Raw genomic sequence first — 17,915 nt, 5'->3', positions numbered from 1 at the left:
TAAAAAAAATCACGTTTAATAAAAAAAACATTGCTGGCTGTTTTAAAAGTTTTTGTTTTAAAAGTAAAAAAAGGAATTAAAAAGTTTGCTTCACAGATGAGTCTATACATCAACGAGATTTTTACTTAATTTTCTGAAAATCTGCTCGATCGAACAAACGATTGTTTTCATTGGCTGATATATGACTGATAAGTCATATATCAGCCAATGAAGTTTCACTGTTAAGTAGAAAAAAATAAAAATTCATCCGTCAAAACACAGATTTCTTATTTCATCATAAAAGATAGGTAGATAATACTCATGAAGTCATTTTAAGATTAGGTTTTGTTGCTTTAATCATTTTAAGAATTTTGTTCTTAAGAAAAAAAGACTGCTTTGCATAAGAAAGGTGATTTAAATTGATAATTACGAAAAACATGATAACTTTATGGCTGTCCTATGTTCTAGACAAAAAAAGATTTTTCTGACGTTTTAATAGGAATGAACAGGACAATTATACGCTTGCAATATTAGTAAGTTGTTTTTTTCCGTTAATTTTTTCTATGATTTTTCGTTCGTAAAATCGGGTTTACCTAAAGTTTTCGTAACCTTTTTTGTTTTTTATTGGAGGAAGGCATATAGATACAGAAGTAGATACAATACCTTAATATTTTTTTTAATGTTCTGGAAATTTTTTGAATTTTCAAGGCATGGCATCCTTAACATTCTGACAGTTTATCAGGTTTTGTCAACAAAATAATCTGAGCATGCTAAAGTATTTTGTGACGAGTCATGTCATATAACAAGCTAAATTTTGATCGACCTATTCGTCTTTTAAAGAGTTCAGAAAATCACAGTTCTTATGCAATGTTCTTGGAAAGATTTTTAAAGAGTAATAACAAGCATACTCCTCATACTTGCTCTTGCTTTTATTGATAAAAAGTTGTGGCTTATGAGATTAAATAACTCTACAAAGGTTGTTATTCGACAGTGAACAACAGTATATGTAATGCTTAATGTCCATATGCTTTCAAATTTACGTTCCATATTTTCAAAACTTCACGCAAACTAATTTAAAACTTTCCTTCTCTTACCTAAGTTTTTTAAAATGTGTTTTAAGAGGATCTGCTTGAAATCTACTTGTAAAAATAAAATCGTATTCTTCTGATAACAACTCTTTAACTAAGTATGCAATTCCTTTTCATGTGACAATCAGTGTATTTGATTCTGAGCTGAAAGTGACATCAAATATGGTTAGTAAATAGCATTAAAAAGCAAGTTTAAAAATCCATGAATCATAACTACGATCTATTGTTTTTCTGATTTCTAAGCAACAAGTGTATTTATATAGACTACGGAAGGTTGTATGGATCAAATAATATATAGACATGTTACCTTATTTGACAAAAAATCTGCTAAAAGGATTACTTATTACAAGCAATTTTTAGTTTTTAATTGGACGCTTAGAAACCGAGTATTTTTGCGAGAACTTGACATCATCTTTTGAATCTTGCTTAGGAGATGCCTTTTTAAAGCTGTTATCCTTTTTTTCTAATAAATCATCTTCATCTGAAGCTAGTTTCTTGGTTTTCAATAAGGTTCCTGTCATAATTGGCTAATATCTTTTCAATAACTTGCTGCCCTGGAAAACTTGGAGATTTACTTTTTTAGGGTCTACTTTGATGCCATTTTGTTCCTTCCATTTAAATGACTTCTTGAGGTAGTATATTTTAGCCATATTATGCCAAAATAATGTGGTCTTATCATGCTCTTTATTGAATGGCAAAAGACGTTTCTTTGAGTATTCTTCTACATACAAATCAATACCAGTCTTACAAGTAATGTACGATGAATTTTTCAAACCACAAGACCAGATCGCTTGCCATACAAGGAACTTTCTCAGTTTGAATATAATTAAATTTCTTAGTAACATACCTACCTTTTGGCTAAAAAAAATATTACTGAGCTGGCATTTATGGAAACACCTTTTTTCCAATAGTTTTCACTGTTAATTTCAATTATGCACAAGTTTTCTCAGCTTATATTATATAAATATTTTTAAGTCTTTTTTGAGTGACAAAATACTTTAATTTCTCTATCAATCAATTACTTTTCTTCGGCAAAAAAAAAAGAGAAAAATTTGGTTGATATTTTTTTGAGTATTAAAAGATTTAAAGATAAACTTCATTGATAAAGATCGAATTTCATCGTGTTCAACCGATAAAAGAATTTTTTAAAAAAGAGAAGCGTTCCTTAATGGCTATTGCAAAGACCTAATATAAATCCTAATGAATGTTTGGATCTTCAGTTAATACGTAGAACTAGTAAACGGGGTTTCTTTAAAGGATTCTTGAGAAAAAATAGATATTGATACTCTTGCCTACTTTGTGGTTTTCATAACGCGTCGATATCAAGTCGTTATTGATTATAAAGACTTTATAGATAGTAAAATATGTAAGTATATATATATATGTATATATATATATATATATATATATATATATATATATATATATATATATATATATATATATATATATATATATGTATATTATAGACAAGATGGAATATCCGGTGCAAAGTGCCAGGTATTTTATAGTAAAGTAGATATTTTATGGGAGTTAGTTTCATAAAAAATGTTAACTTATGTAATAAAGTATTAAACTCGTAATCAAGTTAACTTTTTAAACTTCTTGGGTCATGAATTTTGATTTTAAAACCCGTATAAAAATTTTTCTTCAAATTGTTCCCAAACTTTTGCCAAATTTTTATTCATAATTAGATTTTGTATGAATACTTGCCAGTATTCAAATTTCATATTTGGTTAAAAAATGAAACATCCATGGATGTTTCTTTTTTTAACCAAATATGAAATTTTACATCGAATTAAGTATAATCAATTTCTGGGTTTCGCAAGGTTGCAAACTACGAGCAGCTATTTCCTTTATGCTCCACCTTGACAAAGTCAAAGGAAGATAGGGGTTTACTTAGAGAGGCGAAAAATTCCACCAGGCTGAATTTAGAGCATCGGTACTTTGGACACTAAAATGAAAACATGGTGGGCAATAGTTGGGGGTTTGTTTTAGAAAATAGTTTGCAGTGTCCAAAAATCTAGAAAATCTTTAAAAAAGCAATCTCGAAGGTATTTGAAAACTGCCGACACCTTGTCTAGAGATGTGACATTTTTTCACTACTTAATGTGCATATAAAAATGCACTCTTCACAGGTCATTAATGGCATATAAAATCCTGTAATTTCGGAAAGTTCTAGAACATTTGATGACGTTAGGGATTTAATAGCTTTAATAGATTTACCAATAAGAATTGTAAATATGTGTTTGTGGTGATTTATGACGGTTTGTGGAAGGATATTTTGGGAAAAGCATGGGGTATATATAAAGGAGAAAATTTGTAAAAAGGGGAGAGTTAGTTAGAAGAGAAAATTATTGCTATTTAGTGACTTGTTGATTGCGAGAAAAAAACTACAAGCTAACCGGGCCATGGAACCAAGTATGAGATTGTTTGATATGTTTGAAACGTATGATGGCACTTCGGATGCTGCTGTTTGGATTCAACGAACAAAAGTGATTGCTGAAATTCAGAACTTAAAGCTTGAACTACTTTTTCCGATTCTTCTCAGAGAAGCTGCTTATGCAGTGTACGATGCTTTAACCGCGGAAGTCAAAAAAGATGTAGTGGAAGTCGAGCGTGTGTTATTAGCGGCGTTTTCTATAGATGCCTACACTGCATATGAACTATTCACAAAACGAAAATTATGTGACGAAGAAAAAGTTGACGTGTTTTTAGCTGATTTAAGACGATTAGCCTATCTAGCTAAATTACCAGAGGAGTCTGTGCGTTTGGCGTTTGTTGTGGGTTTGCCAGAAGTCTTATCATCAAGATTTCGAGCCGTAATGGACCCGATTGATAAAATGTTACCCAGAGTGAGAGCTGCTATGAACTGTGCAAATGTGATTGACAGTGATGCTGTTGGCGCTGTGTCTAGACGCCATGCTACAAAAACTGCGTTAGTGTGTTACAACTGTAAAGGTTTGAATCACATTGCAAAGAACTGTTCGCTTGCGAAGAGCTTGTCTCCGAAGACTGTTAGATGTTTTAAATGTGGTGAGGAAGGACACATTGCATCGAAATGCTGGAAGCTGCAGGGAAACGATTGCAGGAGCGAGGTATCTGCGCTACCTCGCTCCTGAACATCGGTGGAATGAGCGCATTATCTGTTATTCGTTTGAAAGTTAACGGTATGGTTGCGACAGCGTTAGTAGACACAGGGTGTTCGAAGACAATTTTGAATAAAAAATTCCTGCCCAGAAGTCAATGTAGGTACTCAAACTCTCAAAAGGTAGTAACGTTTGAAGGAAAGGTTCATCAGTGCACTGGGTCAGCGGTCGTGATTCTTGAGGTTGATGGCATTAAAGCACGTGATCAGGTTATTTTAGTGGATTTCCAACCGTTTGGAGTCGATATGATGCTTGGAATGAGTTCCATTAAGTTACTAGGAGGAGTATCCATCTCTCCTTTGGGAAAAGCGAAGTTCGGATTAAGTTACTGTGGAGCAACGGCTTTGAACAAGAACAAAGTCAAGAAAATCGAAATAAAAAAGAAAGATCATGAAGCAGTTTTTAATGGTGCTGAATGGAGAGTCAAATGGAAATGGAGAGATGGAGAAGGCCCCAACCGATTGTATAATAAAGTGGCACAGTACGGAATTCCACAATACGCTAGAGCAGACTATGAAAACGAACTACAGGAATGGATTGATCGGAAATGGCTGTTAGAGTACAACGAAAATGAATTGGGGCCGCCCAAAAGGCAGATTCCGTTAATGGCTGTCATTCAGAGAAACAAAGACAACAAAATCCGACCTGTTCTAGACTGGAGAGAAGCTAACGATTTAATTGAGGCATACACGAGAGATGCAGATGTATGTGTCGAAAAGCTTAGAGAATGGAGAAGGATGGGTAACAAACCAGCAATCATCGATTTACGCAAGGCTTATCTTCAACTAAAAACTGATAAATCTCTTTGGCCGTTCCAAACAGTGGTGTTTCGAAATAAAAGGTATTGCTTGACACGACTTGGTTTCGGATTGAATGTTGCGCCAATGATCATGAAATCCGTTGTGAGTGCCGTCATTGATCAAGACGAATTAGTGAAGAGGGGAACGTCCGCTTATGTAGACGACATTTTCGTAGACGAAAGTGTGGTGAGTCTTGATTATGTCAAGAGGCATTTTTTGAAATATGGTTTAGAGAGTAAAGATGGTGAGCAGATTGATGATAATGGAGTTCGTGTGTTAGGATTGTGTGTGCGCAAGGTTGGTAACAAACTGATGTGGTCCAGAGGGAATCGAGTTGATGCTATCTCGCAAAAGTTAACCAGGAGAGTTGTGTTTTCAATCTGTGGACAGTTGGTAGGACATTTACCCGTGTGTGGTTGGTTGCGAGTGATTTGTAGTCTCTTGAAGAGGAAAGCTGTCAGTCTGACGACGGGTTGGGACGATGATGTTTGTGATGAGAACGTTAAGTGGGTGCTTCAGGAAGTATTTGCTGAGGTGGAACGCTGCGAGCCTGCTTGTGGTGATTGGGCTGTGCGTGGTGATGAGGGAAAAGTGTGGGTTGATGCCAGTTCTTTAGCGATTGGTGCTCTTATTCAAGTTGGGGAGACTACTGTGGAGGATGCAACATGGCTGCGAAAAGAAACGTCTGATGTTCATATAAACATGGCAGAACTAGACGCTGTGATACGGGGAATGAATATGGCTCTGATGTGGAAGCTGAAGAAAGTGACTGTTTTTACCGATTCCGTGACTGTGTACCACTGGGTTTCTGACGCCCTTACGGGAAAATCAAGGTTGAGATCAAAAGCGACGGGGGAAATGCTGATTCGAAGAAGACTGAGCGTGTTGCAACAACTAATTGAAGAATACGATGTTAGCGTCGAGGTGAAACTCATTCCTTCTAAAGATAATTTGGCCGACGCATTAACTAGAGTTCGCAGCAGATGGCTCAACAAACTGACTGTGCCAGAGTGTCGGAATAGTTGCATGGGAGTCGCAGCTACGAAGGCTGAAGCTATTTCCAATATACACAAAAGAACTGGACATTTTGGAGTGAATCAAACGTTAAACTTTGTTCGTAAAACAATTCCGACTGCTACTGAAAACGATGTTCAAAGTGTGATAAAAAATTGCGAACCATGTCAGTCAATAGATCCAGCGCCAATACGGTGGGAAAAAGGAAAATTGGATGTTAAAGAAAACTGGGAGAGATTGGCCATGGATATCACGCATTATGGCACTGACAAGTTTTTGAGTCTAATTGATTGTGGACCTTCAAAATACGCGTTGTGGCGACAATTATCGAGCTCATACGGAAGTGTTGCCATAGTCCGAATACTCCGTCTTGTTTTTTGTGAACGTGGAGCACCGTCTGAGATATTAACTGACAATGAGCCAACATTTAAGACTAAAGAGATAAGGAGTTTCCTTGATAGTTGGGGAGTGCAAATTAGATATAGAGCCGCTTATTATCCTGAAGGAAATGGAATTGTGGAAAGAAACCACCGTACGATCAAGAGAATAGCAGAACGATCAAAAATGTCGATACCGGAAGCACTATATTGGTACAATGTCTCAGCCGACAAAAATGGTGCAAGCCCGATGGGCAAAATATACAGCTACCCCATTGGTGTGAAAGGATTGAAAAAAGAGAATCTTCCTGCACGAAATGTCCTGAACGAGAGATTTCGAATCGGCGATAAAGTCTGGCTGAAACCACCAAATGCGAGGTGCCATACAAAGTGGCAACCAGCTACGGTAACTCGGAATGCGTTAAACCAAACCGTAGAAGTGAACGGCATTCCGCGTCATGTGAAACATGTTAGACCTCGAACTGATACTCAGCCCTACATTATCCCTGATGAGGAAGTAGAGATAAATGTTGAAACTGATCAAGTGGACGCTGAAAACCAAGGAGATCCAATTAAAGATGTATTAGAGACGAACGAGGAAAATATCGACGCTGAAGATAGACCCCAAGAAATCGACATGCTTTTGCGACGGAGTGGTCGGGAACGGCGCATGCCTTCGAAATACCTTGATTACTATTTGGATGATCCGTAAGGATCAAGGAGGAGTGTAATTTCGGAAAGTTCTAGAACATTTGATGACGTTAGGGATTTAATAGCTTTAATAGATTTACCAATAAGAATTGTAAATATGTGTTTGTGGTGATTTATGACGGTTTGTGGAAGGATATTTTGGGAAAAGCATGGGGTATATATAAAGGAGAAAATTTGTAAAAAGGGGAGAGTTAGTTAGAAGAGAAAATTATTGCTATTTAGTGACTTGTTGATTGCGAGAAAAAAACTACAAATCCTTACACGTTTACCGAAAAGATATCATCCTTTGAGGGCGTTACGTTATACCAATAGGGGAGTTATCAGAATTGAAGGAAACGGATATAGCGAGAGCACCACTAAAATGGCTGGATCCAGAATCGTTTCTAGCTTCAGTGAAGAGGTAACACAAGCCTTATGTAGAGCCTTAGAGACTAAAGGAAGAGAATTGGATTTGAGAGAAGAAATTTTAAACCAAAAAGAAGAAAATTTAAGAATACGTGAAAATCATCTCAACAAAATATTCTCAAATCACTATGAAAAGCAACAGCAGGTTGTTGTTCAAGTAGGAAATTGCTCCTTTGAAACTACCTTTGATGTTTTGCTTTCACAACCAGACAGCTATTTTCACATGCTTCAGTGGACACCAGATGACAAAGAACTAGTGCTTCCTCCTCCTGATAAAGTATTTATTTCTAGAGATCCCACATCTTTTCGTTTTGTACTGGAGTACTTGACATACGGAGAGTTATTCTCGAAGATTAAAGATGAAGGCGTTCTTAACATGCTAAAGTATGATGCCAAGTTTTATGGGTTGCCAGAGTTAGCTGAGAAAGTGCAAAAACGTTTGGACATAATGCTGTCGAAAAAAAACAAAAAGCAGCAAGAGAAAGAGACAAGGAAAATGAACAAGAATAGTATTATTGAACAAATAAACATGTTTAAGGAAGCCAAGCAAAGGTATGACACCCTATTTTCTGAATGTTCATTAAAAAATGATGATATTGGAAAAACACAAGTTAATCACACATTGAAACTGGAGGAAATAGAAAAGAGGGTAGCAAAATCAACTGAGGATTTGAATAGCCTCATTTTAAAGCATGACACATATATTGCTCAACCTCCACTTTATCTAAAATCTGCAACAAATGGTTCATTTACCAATCAACAGTTCATCAACTGGAATATATTTATAACTCCATTGGACACACATTTGCAGTATGATGGGCAAAGTACTTACACTGTTCAAAAGAAATGTTTACTCCAGTTGTTTATGAGGTACTCATCACAATGCTCAACTACTGGGAATGGTTCAGCAAATGTAAATCTTTTAGTTAATGATGTTGCAGTTGCTCGGTGTTACCATGGCCAAAGTGCTGGTTATGCTGAGACAAGAGAAATACATGACACACGTGAGTTTGAAGTTAATGATCGAATTCAATTTCAATATTTCTCTAACGGTCAAACTACAGCTGATATCTTGGGTACATGTGTAACAATGTTTGTATTGCACACATATTAAACAAAGTTTAAACTAAGCTGTTGACAAAATAGTGTGTTTGCAGCTGTTTTAAAACAGAATAACATTTTTTAATTTATTAACTGATTTGTAATCTATTTTGAGAATTTAAAGCATTTGTGCTATTATTTTATTTTTTCTATCTATGTGTATTAGAATGTTTTAGATAACTAAGCAACCTTATCAATCGAGCTATATTATTGAAATTGATAAATTAGAGACTTATGAAATTAACAAACATAAAGTGCAATCAAGTTATTGTTAATACTATTTGACATTGAGTTTTTAGAATTATTTTTAGCGTTTCTTATTGTTTTAAGAATAGAATTAAATTTCCATAATTTTGAATAGATCTGTAAAAAATATTTTTATAAAATAATGATGCAATTGTTGTTGTAAAATAAATTTTTATAAAATAATAATGCAATTGTTGTCTTTTTTTAATGGTTTTTCAAATTTAAAACAAATTTTTAGTTTATTAAAACAAATATCTTGCTATTGTATCTAATCAGTGCCTTAGACTGCGATTAAAATTAATCAGGTCCACTGTATTAAAAAAATTGGATTAGTAATATGATTTAAATATAACATGTAATATCAGGCCCATTGACAGAAGGAGGAGAGCTGGCGGGGGACGGGGGCTATCCAGGTCTTCGTTCTGGGCCTCCAGCAGAGTAATGACCTTCTAGTTTGAGTGATTGAAAAAGATGTTTTGTTACATGCAAAAAACCAAAACAAAAAAATTAACACATCTCATGAAAATTCTGCTGGTGACCAGTGTTTAAAGTTTTCCAAGTTAAAATTTTTACTGAAACCATCTTGTAGCTTGAAATCATGGTTATTAATGCGTGAAACCTTGCTGTCTCAACCTTACATATTAACATTAAAAATTCAAATGAAGACCTGACCCCAGTTCAGTTTTTCGAGGAATAGAAGTCTCTGATCTACTTCTTCAATAACACAGAGAGTACCATGCTGAAATATGAAATTCTCTATGGAAAAAAGAGAGTTTTCCTGGAAAATGGTGTAATGCAGCTGGGATTTACATTGATCCTATTTACAGATGCTTATTAGCATATAAATAAAAAAGAAAAACCAAGGATGCTGTATGTGCTATAGCAATAAATATAAAGAACTCTAAAGAACTTTCCCAAGCTGAAATTAATATTTTGGCATCCTCATCAACTATCTCCTCTGATAATAAGTTTGATTTTGAAAAAATCCTTGATAAACAACATGGTGGTGTTACAAAGTTTCACATCAAGACGTTCCTCCGCTTAGTAAATTGACAAAATTTAAGCTCTTAGTGTTTGAGTCTTTCGTTGAAGTGGAGAAATTTAATAAACAATCAAAGATTTCAGGAGAAGATGCAATAATAAAGTATCTAAAAATTATTAGAGACATCTCCAAAGGTTTTCGTGGAGTATTTATTCTCAGTACTGAAAGTAATAAAATCAAGTCTTAGAGCCGTTATGAAGCAATTTTTTTTAGGATTAAACTGTTTTACATAATTTTATATATTGTTATTTATGAATAAATTAAAAGGCTATAAAGTAAAGAGTTTTAACGTTTTTTTTTTTGTTTTTTTTTTTTCATATATTTTTCAGGTATTATTTCATTTATTAAACATGTAGCTTAATTCATAAATAAAATAATAAAACTGGTTATGGTATTTACAGTGTTTCCCCGAAATAAATAGTGTAATAAAAACTTTTTAAAGATATTTAAAGGAACAGGAGCTGGAGCCAAACACTTGGAAGCCGGAGCCATAAGTTCAAAGAAACACAGAGCCGGAGCTGGAGCCATAGATTTAAAAAAACTTGGAGCTGGGCACACCTTTTTCTTCCTACTGAAATTGTATTTTATTGTTCAATAAGTTATTTAACTTATGTAAAATGTTTGTTTCTTTGCGATTTTGTATAAACAATGTCTATTCCAAACTTTTTATTTACTATTTCATGGTGTACACACTGAAGACATGAACTTTGAAACGTTTGTAACTAGGGGAAAGTTCCTAGGACAGAACACCTTTCTGTATATCAATTCTCTTTCGAAGGATTATTTATTGAAAGTGTATAGGTAAAATAGTTTTTTTGGTAACATCGCAAGTACTCAGGCCTCACTAGAAATGCATATATATTTCGCTAACAGTAAAGAAAAAAAACATTTTCCCTAACCCCTTTAATTTTTTCCATCTTAGAACACGTGCTTTTAAAACGGGACCGTATGCCCTATTTTAAAAAAATCATGTTCCAAATATGAGGCAAGTTCACTATGTTGTCCACTGTGAACCAGAGAAACCGCCAGGTTTTATGTCGTGTCACTTAACCAAAACCTTTTTTATTAGTTTAGCATTAGTTTACATTGATCATTAAAAATGTTTTTAATTTGAAAAACGAAATTTGAAAAAGTGAACCATTTTTTTACAACATCAAATATATTGCTTCCAAAATAATACACAAATATAAACTTTATAATGACACACAAGCTTAATAAGCACCGACACTGAATTTGTGTGAAGTCAAATAATTTCAGTCAAAACAGATCGTAAGTGTAGACGCCGAGGATATTTTTGTGAAAATATATCAACAATTTTCTCTTCGTCGATGACTTTACCATAGTGGATATGCATTAATGCAAGTGCAGAGAGTCTTTCTTGCTTCATACTTGCTCTCCAATATGTATGGAGTCTGCGCAATGCACTAGCACTACGTTCGCATTCGCAATTGGTCGCTGGGATTGAACAATAAATGTTTAGAAGAATGAAAATGTTTGGGAATAACTCTGCGTCGCATTCTTTTAATGCTTGCGCTGCAGTTGAAGGACATTCTTCCGGAGGTTTGTTTTGGAAACGATGCTTCCATCGAAACAACTCTTGGGGAAACAAATCAGCAGATGATAAGTCTTCTGCATAAAATTCGACAACGTTTTGAAGAGATGCTCCTTCCTCTTCACAGAGAGTAGATGGTACAAGCCTCAACAGTTTAGAGGAGAGGATGGAAAGGTCAGAAAATTGACTCTCCAACTCTGAGCTTATGTGGTTAAGGAATGGAATGGCGAGATTTCGTCGATAATACTCCTCAGGATTAATCGCAGGAGCATTGTTGCGCATTATTTGACGTCCAACAGTCCTTGGCTTTGTTGGTTCGGTGTTGACAGAACGATCCACTCGTTCGGCTTGGGTGTAGACACGCGAAATTTCTTCGTCCATGTTTCTTAAAATATCTTTATAAACAGATTTCACCTCAGCAATTTTATGGTATGCCATGATAATATCCACAGTGCGGCCTTCTAATTTCACAGTTATTCCTTCCAAATGTGACAGGAATTGGTGCATAGTCAAGAAACTTACAATAAAGTCAAAAGACGTAAGACTTGTCAGCAGTGCATTAGCATTGTCTCTGGATGTTGTATCCCATGTAACATTTGTGAAATCTTCTCCGCATGCATCTTCGTTCGCACCATATGAAATATATTCCAGAGCGATAATTACGTAGCAGTATGCTTGATAAAAATGTCTGTATAAGTCATGCCGTGAAGACCACCTTATTCTACATAGGTCAATGAGACCTTTTCTGGGTTTGGAAATGTCTGAAAATGCCTTCATGATGATTGATTGCAGAAGACTCTCGCTCTTTGGAGTGGCAAGGAAAAACAGACAACAGTTCTTCAGTTTGGCAATGGTATTTCTTGTATTTGGAAGAGAACACGAATGGGCTATAACAAGATCAAGCCAATATCCACTGCAGTGGACATATACAGCCTTTGGAGACTCATTCATTATCTTTCTCTGAACACTTACATTATCACTGGACATATTTACAGCTCCGTCGTATCCTTGACCACGAATGTTTTTTAAATCGAGATTGACGTCTTGCAGAAATTGAATCATGGTGCTAGCAATGACTTCTCCGGTGATTCTTGGAACATGGAGAAAAGATAAAAATTCTTCACGAATGTCTTTATTTTGATCAAAAAATTTAATGCAAAATGCAAGTTCCTCACGATTATGGCTAAATACCTCGTCTGAAAGAATACTGTAGAACGCAGCAGCTTTTATTTTTTTAACCAAGTCACTACGGATGATGTTGTATCCAATAATTGTTATAATTTCGTTTTGAATACGCGGAGAGGTGTATTTCGCATTTCGATTACTGATACTAATATGGGAAAGATGCTGATGTAGGATTTCATCATGTTTCGCAATAATTTAGAGCGCTGCCAAAAAGTTACCCGGGTTGTATTTTATCGAATTATCAGATGCCGACAATGTTTCTTGATCACCTCTCAGAGCAATGCACTGTCTTCCGCAGAAAAGGATTGCCTCAGCTATTGTTTTTACAATGTGTCGATTCCTTTCTATGTTAATCTTTCTTTCTTCATCAAAACGAGTATCAATGTTTTCATTTGGCTTCTTGATTGAATTACAAAACGTCTCTGACAAAATCATTGAATTGCGGTGGCTTATTTTTGTTCAATGCTGTTTTGCCTTCTCATCTAACTTATGAAACGCGGTAAATGGTTTATTTACGAATATTCCCAAATTCTGTCTTTTGGAGATAGGAATCATTACCGAACAATGGATACAGTATGCGCCATTCAATAATAGACTGTAGACCATCCATTTGTAATCCGTTAAGTATCTTGCCTTGAATTGACGCTGACATTTCGTGAGGTTAGAATTATTTTGTTCTATCTCCAAGTTTAAACGTGGGGAGAATGTTTTTGATTTTTTCTAAAAGTAAAAATTGTTTACAGCTTTAGCTTTTATTTTTAAAGAAATAATAACTTATTCTTTAAATAATTTATATTTAAAGAAACTATTTAGAAAAAAATTTATAAAATAATGCGTATTTTAAAAGTTATTATTACTAACTAAAATTAATAACTCATTTTCTCCCAACTTTTAAAATTGGAGATAGAACAAAATAATTCTAACCTCGCGATTTGTGAAGAAATTGTGACGGAAAAATATATTCTTTAGGTGGCTTGAAGTGATTATTCAAGAGAAAGAACTTTTGACTATCATCGAGTGTCCTCATCACCATACTCAATTCTTTATAATTCATTGTAGCATTCAATATTTTACCAACATCATTGGTGAAAGCGAGAGGTTCAGAATCTGATTGTTTGGTAGTACGAGATATTTTAGCGGGAGGACTATCAATAGAATCATGTTGTTTAGAAATTGCGGTATTAGTATTTGGTGCATTTTCATTGAGAGATTGATTATGATTTTTAGTTTGTTTTTTTGTACACCATCCATCTAGAGATTGACAAGTTTTAGTTGCTGATATTCGTTTTCTTTCATTTTGCTCTTTGCGCCTCATAGTATATGAAGAGTGACTGAGTATGGTCAATTTTTCATAATAATAACTATGTAAATTTTTAAAAAATAAAATTATAAATAATATAGCAATGTAAATATGAAAATGAAAATATATTATCAGATAAAAATTTGTGCAACACCAGTAATTTTAGAAAAAATGTGGATGTACAGGATATATATATATATATCATACACAACGTAAAAAACAATTTAAAGCAACATAAAATATTAGTTATCATTGTGTCCAACAATAACATACATAATTATAAACAATATTTGCAATAATAATAAAAATATAAGGAATAAATAAAAAAGGACATCTTACAATATTGGATGAGAAATAATCCCTGCGTACGAATAAAAATTTTGTGAAAAAGTAAACATTTTCATACTACCAAAATATCTCTATGATTAAAACTACAAAATATCTTCATGATTACAAAAGAAAGAAACTACAAAAGAAAAAACTACAAAATATCTTCATGATTACAAAAGAAAATCAGAAAATTCTCTACTACGCACATCTTTTATTTTAATATAAATCAAAATCGTTTAACAACTTTAGCATCGTTTTTTTTTTCTGCGAAGTTCAAGAAAATTCGCGTAAATGAGTATGTACATGCATTATAACCTCAACTCCTTTGACCAGAAATTATTGGAATTTTTTTTACCATAGAGCAGATGTCTAAGGAAAATTTGGATGAAAAAATACTTTGATACTTTTACCACTCTGAAGTTTATTCGGATTTACTCTACAAGAAAGGGGAGCGTAAACATTTCGCGAGGTTAGAATTATTTTGTTCTATCACCAATTTTAAAAGTTAGGAGAAAATGAGTTATTAATTTTAGTTAATAATAATAACTTTTAAAATACGCATTATTTTTTAATTTTTTTTCTAAATAAATTGCTTAAACATAAATTATTTAAAGATAAGATATTATTTCTTTAAAAATAAAAGCTAAAACTTTAAACAAGTTTTACTTTTAGAAAAAATCAAAAACATTCTCCCAACATTTAAACTTGGAGATAGAACAAAATAATTCTAACCTCGCGATTTGTTAAAAAATTGAACACATTCGAGACCCAACATTAGATTCTCTCAATATTCAAGGCACTGGAAACGTCAAAGACTCTTTATCTCCATGAAACCAGGCATTTTTGGACCTGTAATCATTGTGATGCATATTTTAGAGACTTTATAAGTAAACTTGATTTAAACATAATTGTTAATTTTTTAATTGAACATAGTTGTTGGTTCTATAAATCAGCATAAATTACCTTCCAATATGTTACGAAGGCGTAGGTTTTATAACATTTATCCCGAAATAAATGATTCTAAAGTTTCAGAAAAATTCTAGTGGCAGCCATGATAACAAAACTCCCTGATCAAATTAATAAGTAATGTGTGAGCCATAAATTAATAGATTTAATAAACTTATTTAGAGGTCTAAACTTGCTCGAAAGTATAGCAAAAATTCTAGCTTTCTGGTTTAAACGGTGGAACGTAATTCGGAGAAATTTTTTAACAAGTGTTCAAAGAAAGAATCATGAAGCATTTTCTTACTTTTTCAGTAGACAAGACAGACTTTGTAAGTGCAATTATTCGAAAAGCTTATTTGAAGAAATCAGATTCTAATGTATTCCCTCCGACTGTCTTCTTTCATACTTTTTTTAAAAAAGATTAAAAGTGGTCTTACTTCATGAGTGAAACAAATTTCTTTCTCTTCCTTTGAGTCATTACGTAATTCTAAAAAAGAATTCGTTTGAAAATGTTGCTTGTTTGAAAGTATTTAAAGTGTAAAGAGAACACCTGGCTTGTAATAGGAGATTTTAAAATGATTAGCCTTATAATGAAAATGCAAGGCGTTTGTGATAAGTATTTTTGCCAAAGTAAAAGCCAATATTTTTGACAAGTTAAAAATAAAGAAATAAACGATCATTGATGAGTTTTCACTGCTGCTAAACACTCCCGAAGAGAATGCTTTGGAAAGTCTTCAAGCAATGATTCGTGGTTTTCTGAGAAATAACGGAGCATGTTATCACAAAATTGCAGAAACTATACTTAATAACGTCAAACTCACGATTGCAGAATATCCCTAAAAGTGCAAATGTAACATGCTGCCTTGGACCAATTTAAAGATAAAGTGGGAATTTATTCGGAAGAACAGGGTAAAAGTTTTTATTAAGACGGACTTCGAGCGTTGTTATCAGGTCCAATACAATAGGATTTTAATAATGGGCTAATGCTTGAGGCTATACCAGAAAGCCCTAAAAATCACAGAGGAAGTACAAAAAATATTCCTAACCTTATCTACATATTCAAGCTTATAAAATTTTTTTCTTTAAATATGTAATTTTATTCTGATAGCGAAACAAGCAAACTTTATAGGCTTAAATATTTTCTTAAAAAAAAAAAATATTAGTGATGTGGAAGAAATACAAATCAGCTGAACCAAGATTCAAAATTCCTTTTACCGAAATAAACTTACATGTTTATCAGTAGTAACAAAAGAAGACAAAAAAAAGGTCAGTGCTTCTGTTCCCCGAGAGAATAACTAAAATTCAACTTAAGAGACAAAATTTCTTGAAAGCTGTAAGACTGTATTGCATGTCCCCTTTATTTTCATTTTTTTCAAGCCCTTTCTGCTTCTTTGTCATAATTTCCAATACAAACTTTAGAACATACAGTAGTGTGCAAATTAATTGCATCAAAATTAAAAACAATAAAAATTCAGGAAATTTTGAGTTTTCTTACTCTAATAAAATAAAAACTCATGCACTAATATTTTATGTGTCCTCCTCGTGCTGCTATGACTTTCTGCACACGATTTGGCATGGAATCCACTAAGTTTTTACAAATGTTTTGGATTTTTGTGTCTTCAATCCAAATCTGAAGGATAGTGGTGGCTTTTTTTTACAATTGCCCAGAGATTCTCAATTGGATTAAGATCTGGGGAGTTGCCATACCATTTTTAATATTATTTTTTACCATGAATTTCTTGACTTTTTTGGATGTATGGCATGTGGCTAAATCCTGCATCTCTGGAATTAAATATGTTTGCAGATCCTCAATCTAAGTGCCAGAATTCATCATGCCAGTAACTGGGTAGAGTCTTCCTGGTCCAAGAGCAGAGAAACAACCCCAAAGCATCTTCTTTTCTGGATGGTTGGCATATTGTTCAATGTATCCGGGTCGTATAGTCTAACCATCAGAACAACGAACAAACTGTGACCACTGGCCTTGCACTTCAAAATGTGATTCATGCGAAAAAAAACCCTGTAATCAATAAATAAACAAGTAAACTACTATCAAGCCTTCTCAATTTAATAGCCTCAATATTTAAAAATAGTATGATTACATAAATATAATAAATAAATGCTGTCAATTCAACAAATACATTTTGTTTTACCCTTCTCCATTGTCCTTTAGTCCATTTTTTGTTTTCCTTTGCCCACAAGAGATGATGTTTCTTTATGACATCTGTAAATAATAGTTTTTTAGGAGGTTTTCTGGGAAACCTTCTAACAGCTATCAACCTCCTCCGCACAATACTCGAGCAGACATGGATGCTATGCATAGCTAAATCATTCCTTAATAGTTCATTTATCTTTTGTGGATTTTTGATACTCTCCAGCATCAGATATCGGTCATCTCTTTCTGAGGTCTTTCGTTTTCGACCACATTTTCCTTGGTGATAACCTGCCTGTTGCAATGTAATGTTTCTTAACCCGGCTAGCTGTAGATTGGTTTACTGAACATAATGTGGCTATCTCCCGTTGAGATTTATCAGAATATTGAAGTAAAGTTAATATTTTAGATCTTTTTCTTGGTTTAGTGTCCATCTTTGTTTATTTACTTTTTTTAAATTTTATTTATCCATCTAATCACAGTTAAATTATAGAAAATATAGAAAAAATAAAAAATTAAAAAAAAAAAAAATGTTTGATGCA

General features: G+C 33.6%; 3 protein-coding genes across 3 annotated transcripts; 1 reads left to right on the top strand and 2 right to left on the bottom strand.

Annotated features, from left to right (window-relative positions):
* Positions 1 to 303: 303 nt before the first annotated feature.
* LOC145196775 (uncharacterized) lies at positions 304 to 7,320 on the top strand. The gene is made up of 2 exons (XM_090071752.1): positions 304 to 512; positions 3,436 to 7,320. Exon 2 carries the CDS (start codon positions 4,129 to 4,131, stop codon positions 7,117 to 7,119), a length of 2,991 nt encoding a protein of 996 aa, XP_089927878.1. The 5' UTR covers positions 304 to 512; positions 3,436 to 4,128; the 3' UTR covers positions 7,120 to 7,320.
* A 3,732-nt stretch (positions 7,321 to 11,052) lies between these two features.
* On the bottom strand, positions 11,053 to 14,006 carry LOC149879101 (uncharacterized). The gene is made up of 2 exons (XM_090072104.1): positions 13,574 to 14,006; positions 11,053 to 13,294 (listed from the first exon to the last, which is right to left on the bottom strand). Exons 1-2 carry the CDS (start codon positions 13,962 to 13,964, stop codon positions 13,158 to 13,160), a joined length of 528 nt encoding a protein of 175 aa, XP_089928230.1. The 5' UTR covers positions 13,965 to 14,006; the 3' UTR covers positions 11,053 to 13,157.
* Positions 11,059 to 12,526, bottom strand: LOC149879102 (52 kDa repressor of the inhibitor of the protein kinase-like). The gene has a single exon (XM_090072103.1). It carries the CDS (start codon positions 12,524 to 12,526, stop codon positions 11,156 to 11,158), a length of 1,371 nt encoding a protein of 456 aa, XP_089928229.1. The 3' UTR covers positions 11,059 to 11,155.
* Positions 14,007 to 17,915: the final 3,909 nt, after the last annotated feature.

The sequence above is a fragment of the Hydra viridissima genome, unplaced genomic scaffold, assembly GCF_058129835.1.
Source record: "Hydra viridissima isolate aposymbiotic clone 2 unplaced genomic scaffold, HvirCarnegie_v1 scaffold_14, whole genome shotgun sequence".
In the NCBI taxonomy this organism is placed as follows: Eukaryota; Metazoa; Cnidaria; class Hydrozoa; order Anthoathecata; family Hydridae; genus Hydra; species Hydra viridissima.
This window is presented reverse-complemented; position numbering and strand designations above follow the sequence as displayed.

What these genes read in the sequence shown, in the direction of transcription:
- LOC149879102 (XM_090072103.1), bottom strand. Translation starts at nt 12,526, where the DNA reads ATGATTCAATTTCTGCAAGACGTCAATCTCGATTTAAAAAACATTCGT.
- LOC145196775 (XM_090071752.1), top strand. Translation starts at nt 4,129, where the DNA reads ATGCTGGAAGCTGCAGGGAAACGATTGCAGGAGCGAGGTATCTGCGCT.
- LOC149879101 (XM_090072104.1), bottom strand. Translation starts at nt 13,964, where the DNA reads ATGAGGCGCAAAGAGCAAAATGAAAGAAAACGAATATCAGCAACTAAA. An exon ending in ATTTCTTCACAAATCGCGAG is followed by an intron (nt 13,295 to 13,573) that starts GTTAGAATTATT and finishes ACGAAATGTCAG; the next exon opens with CGTCAATTCAAGGCAAGATA.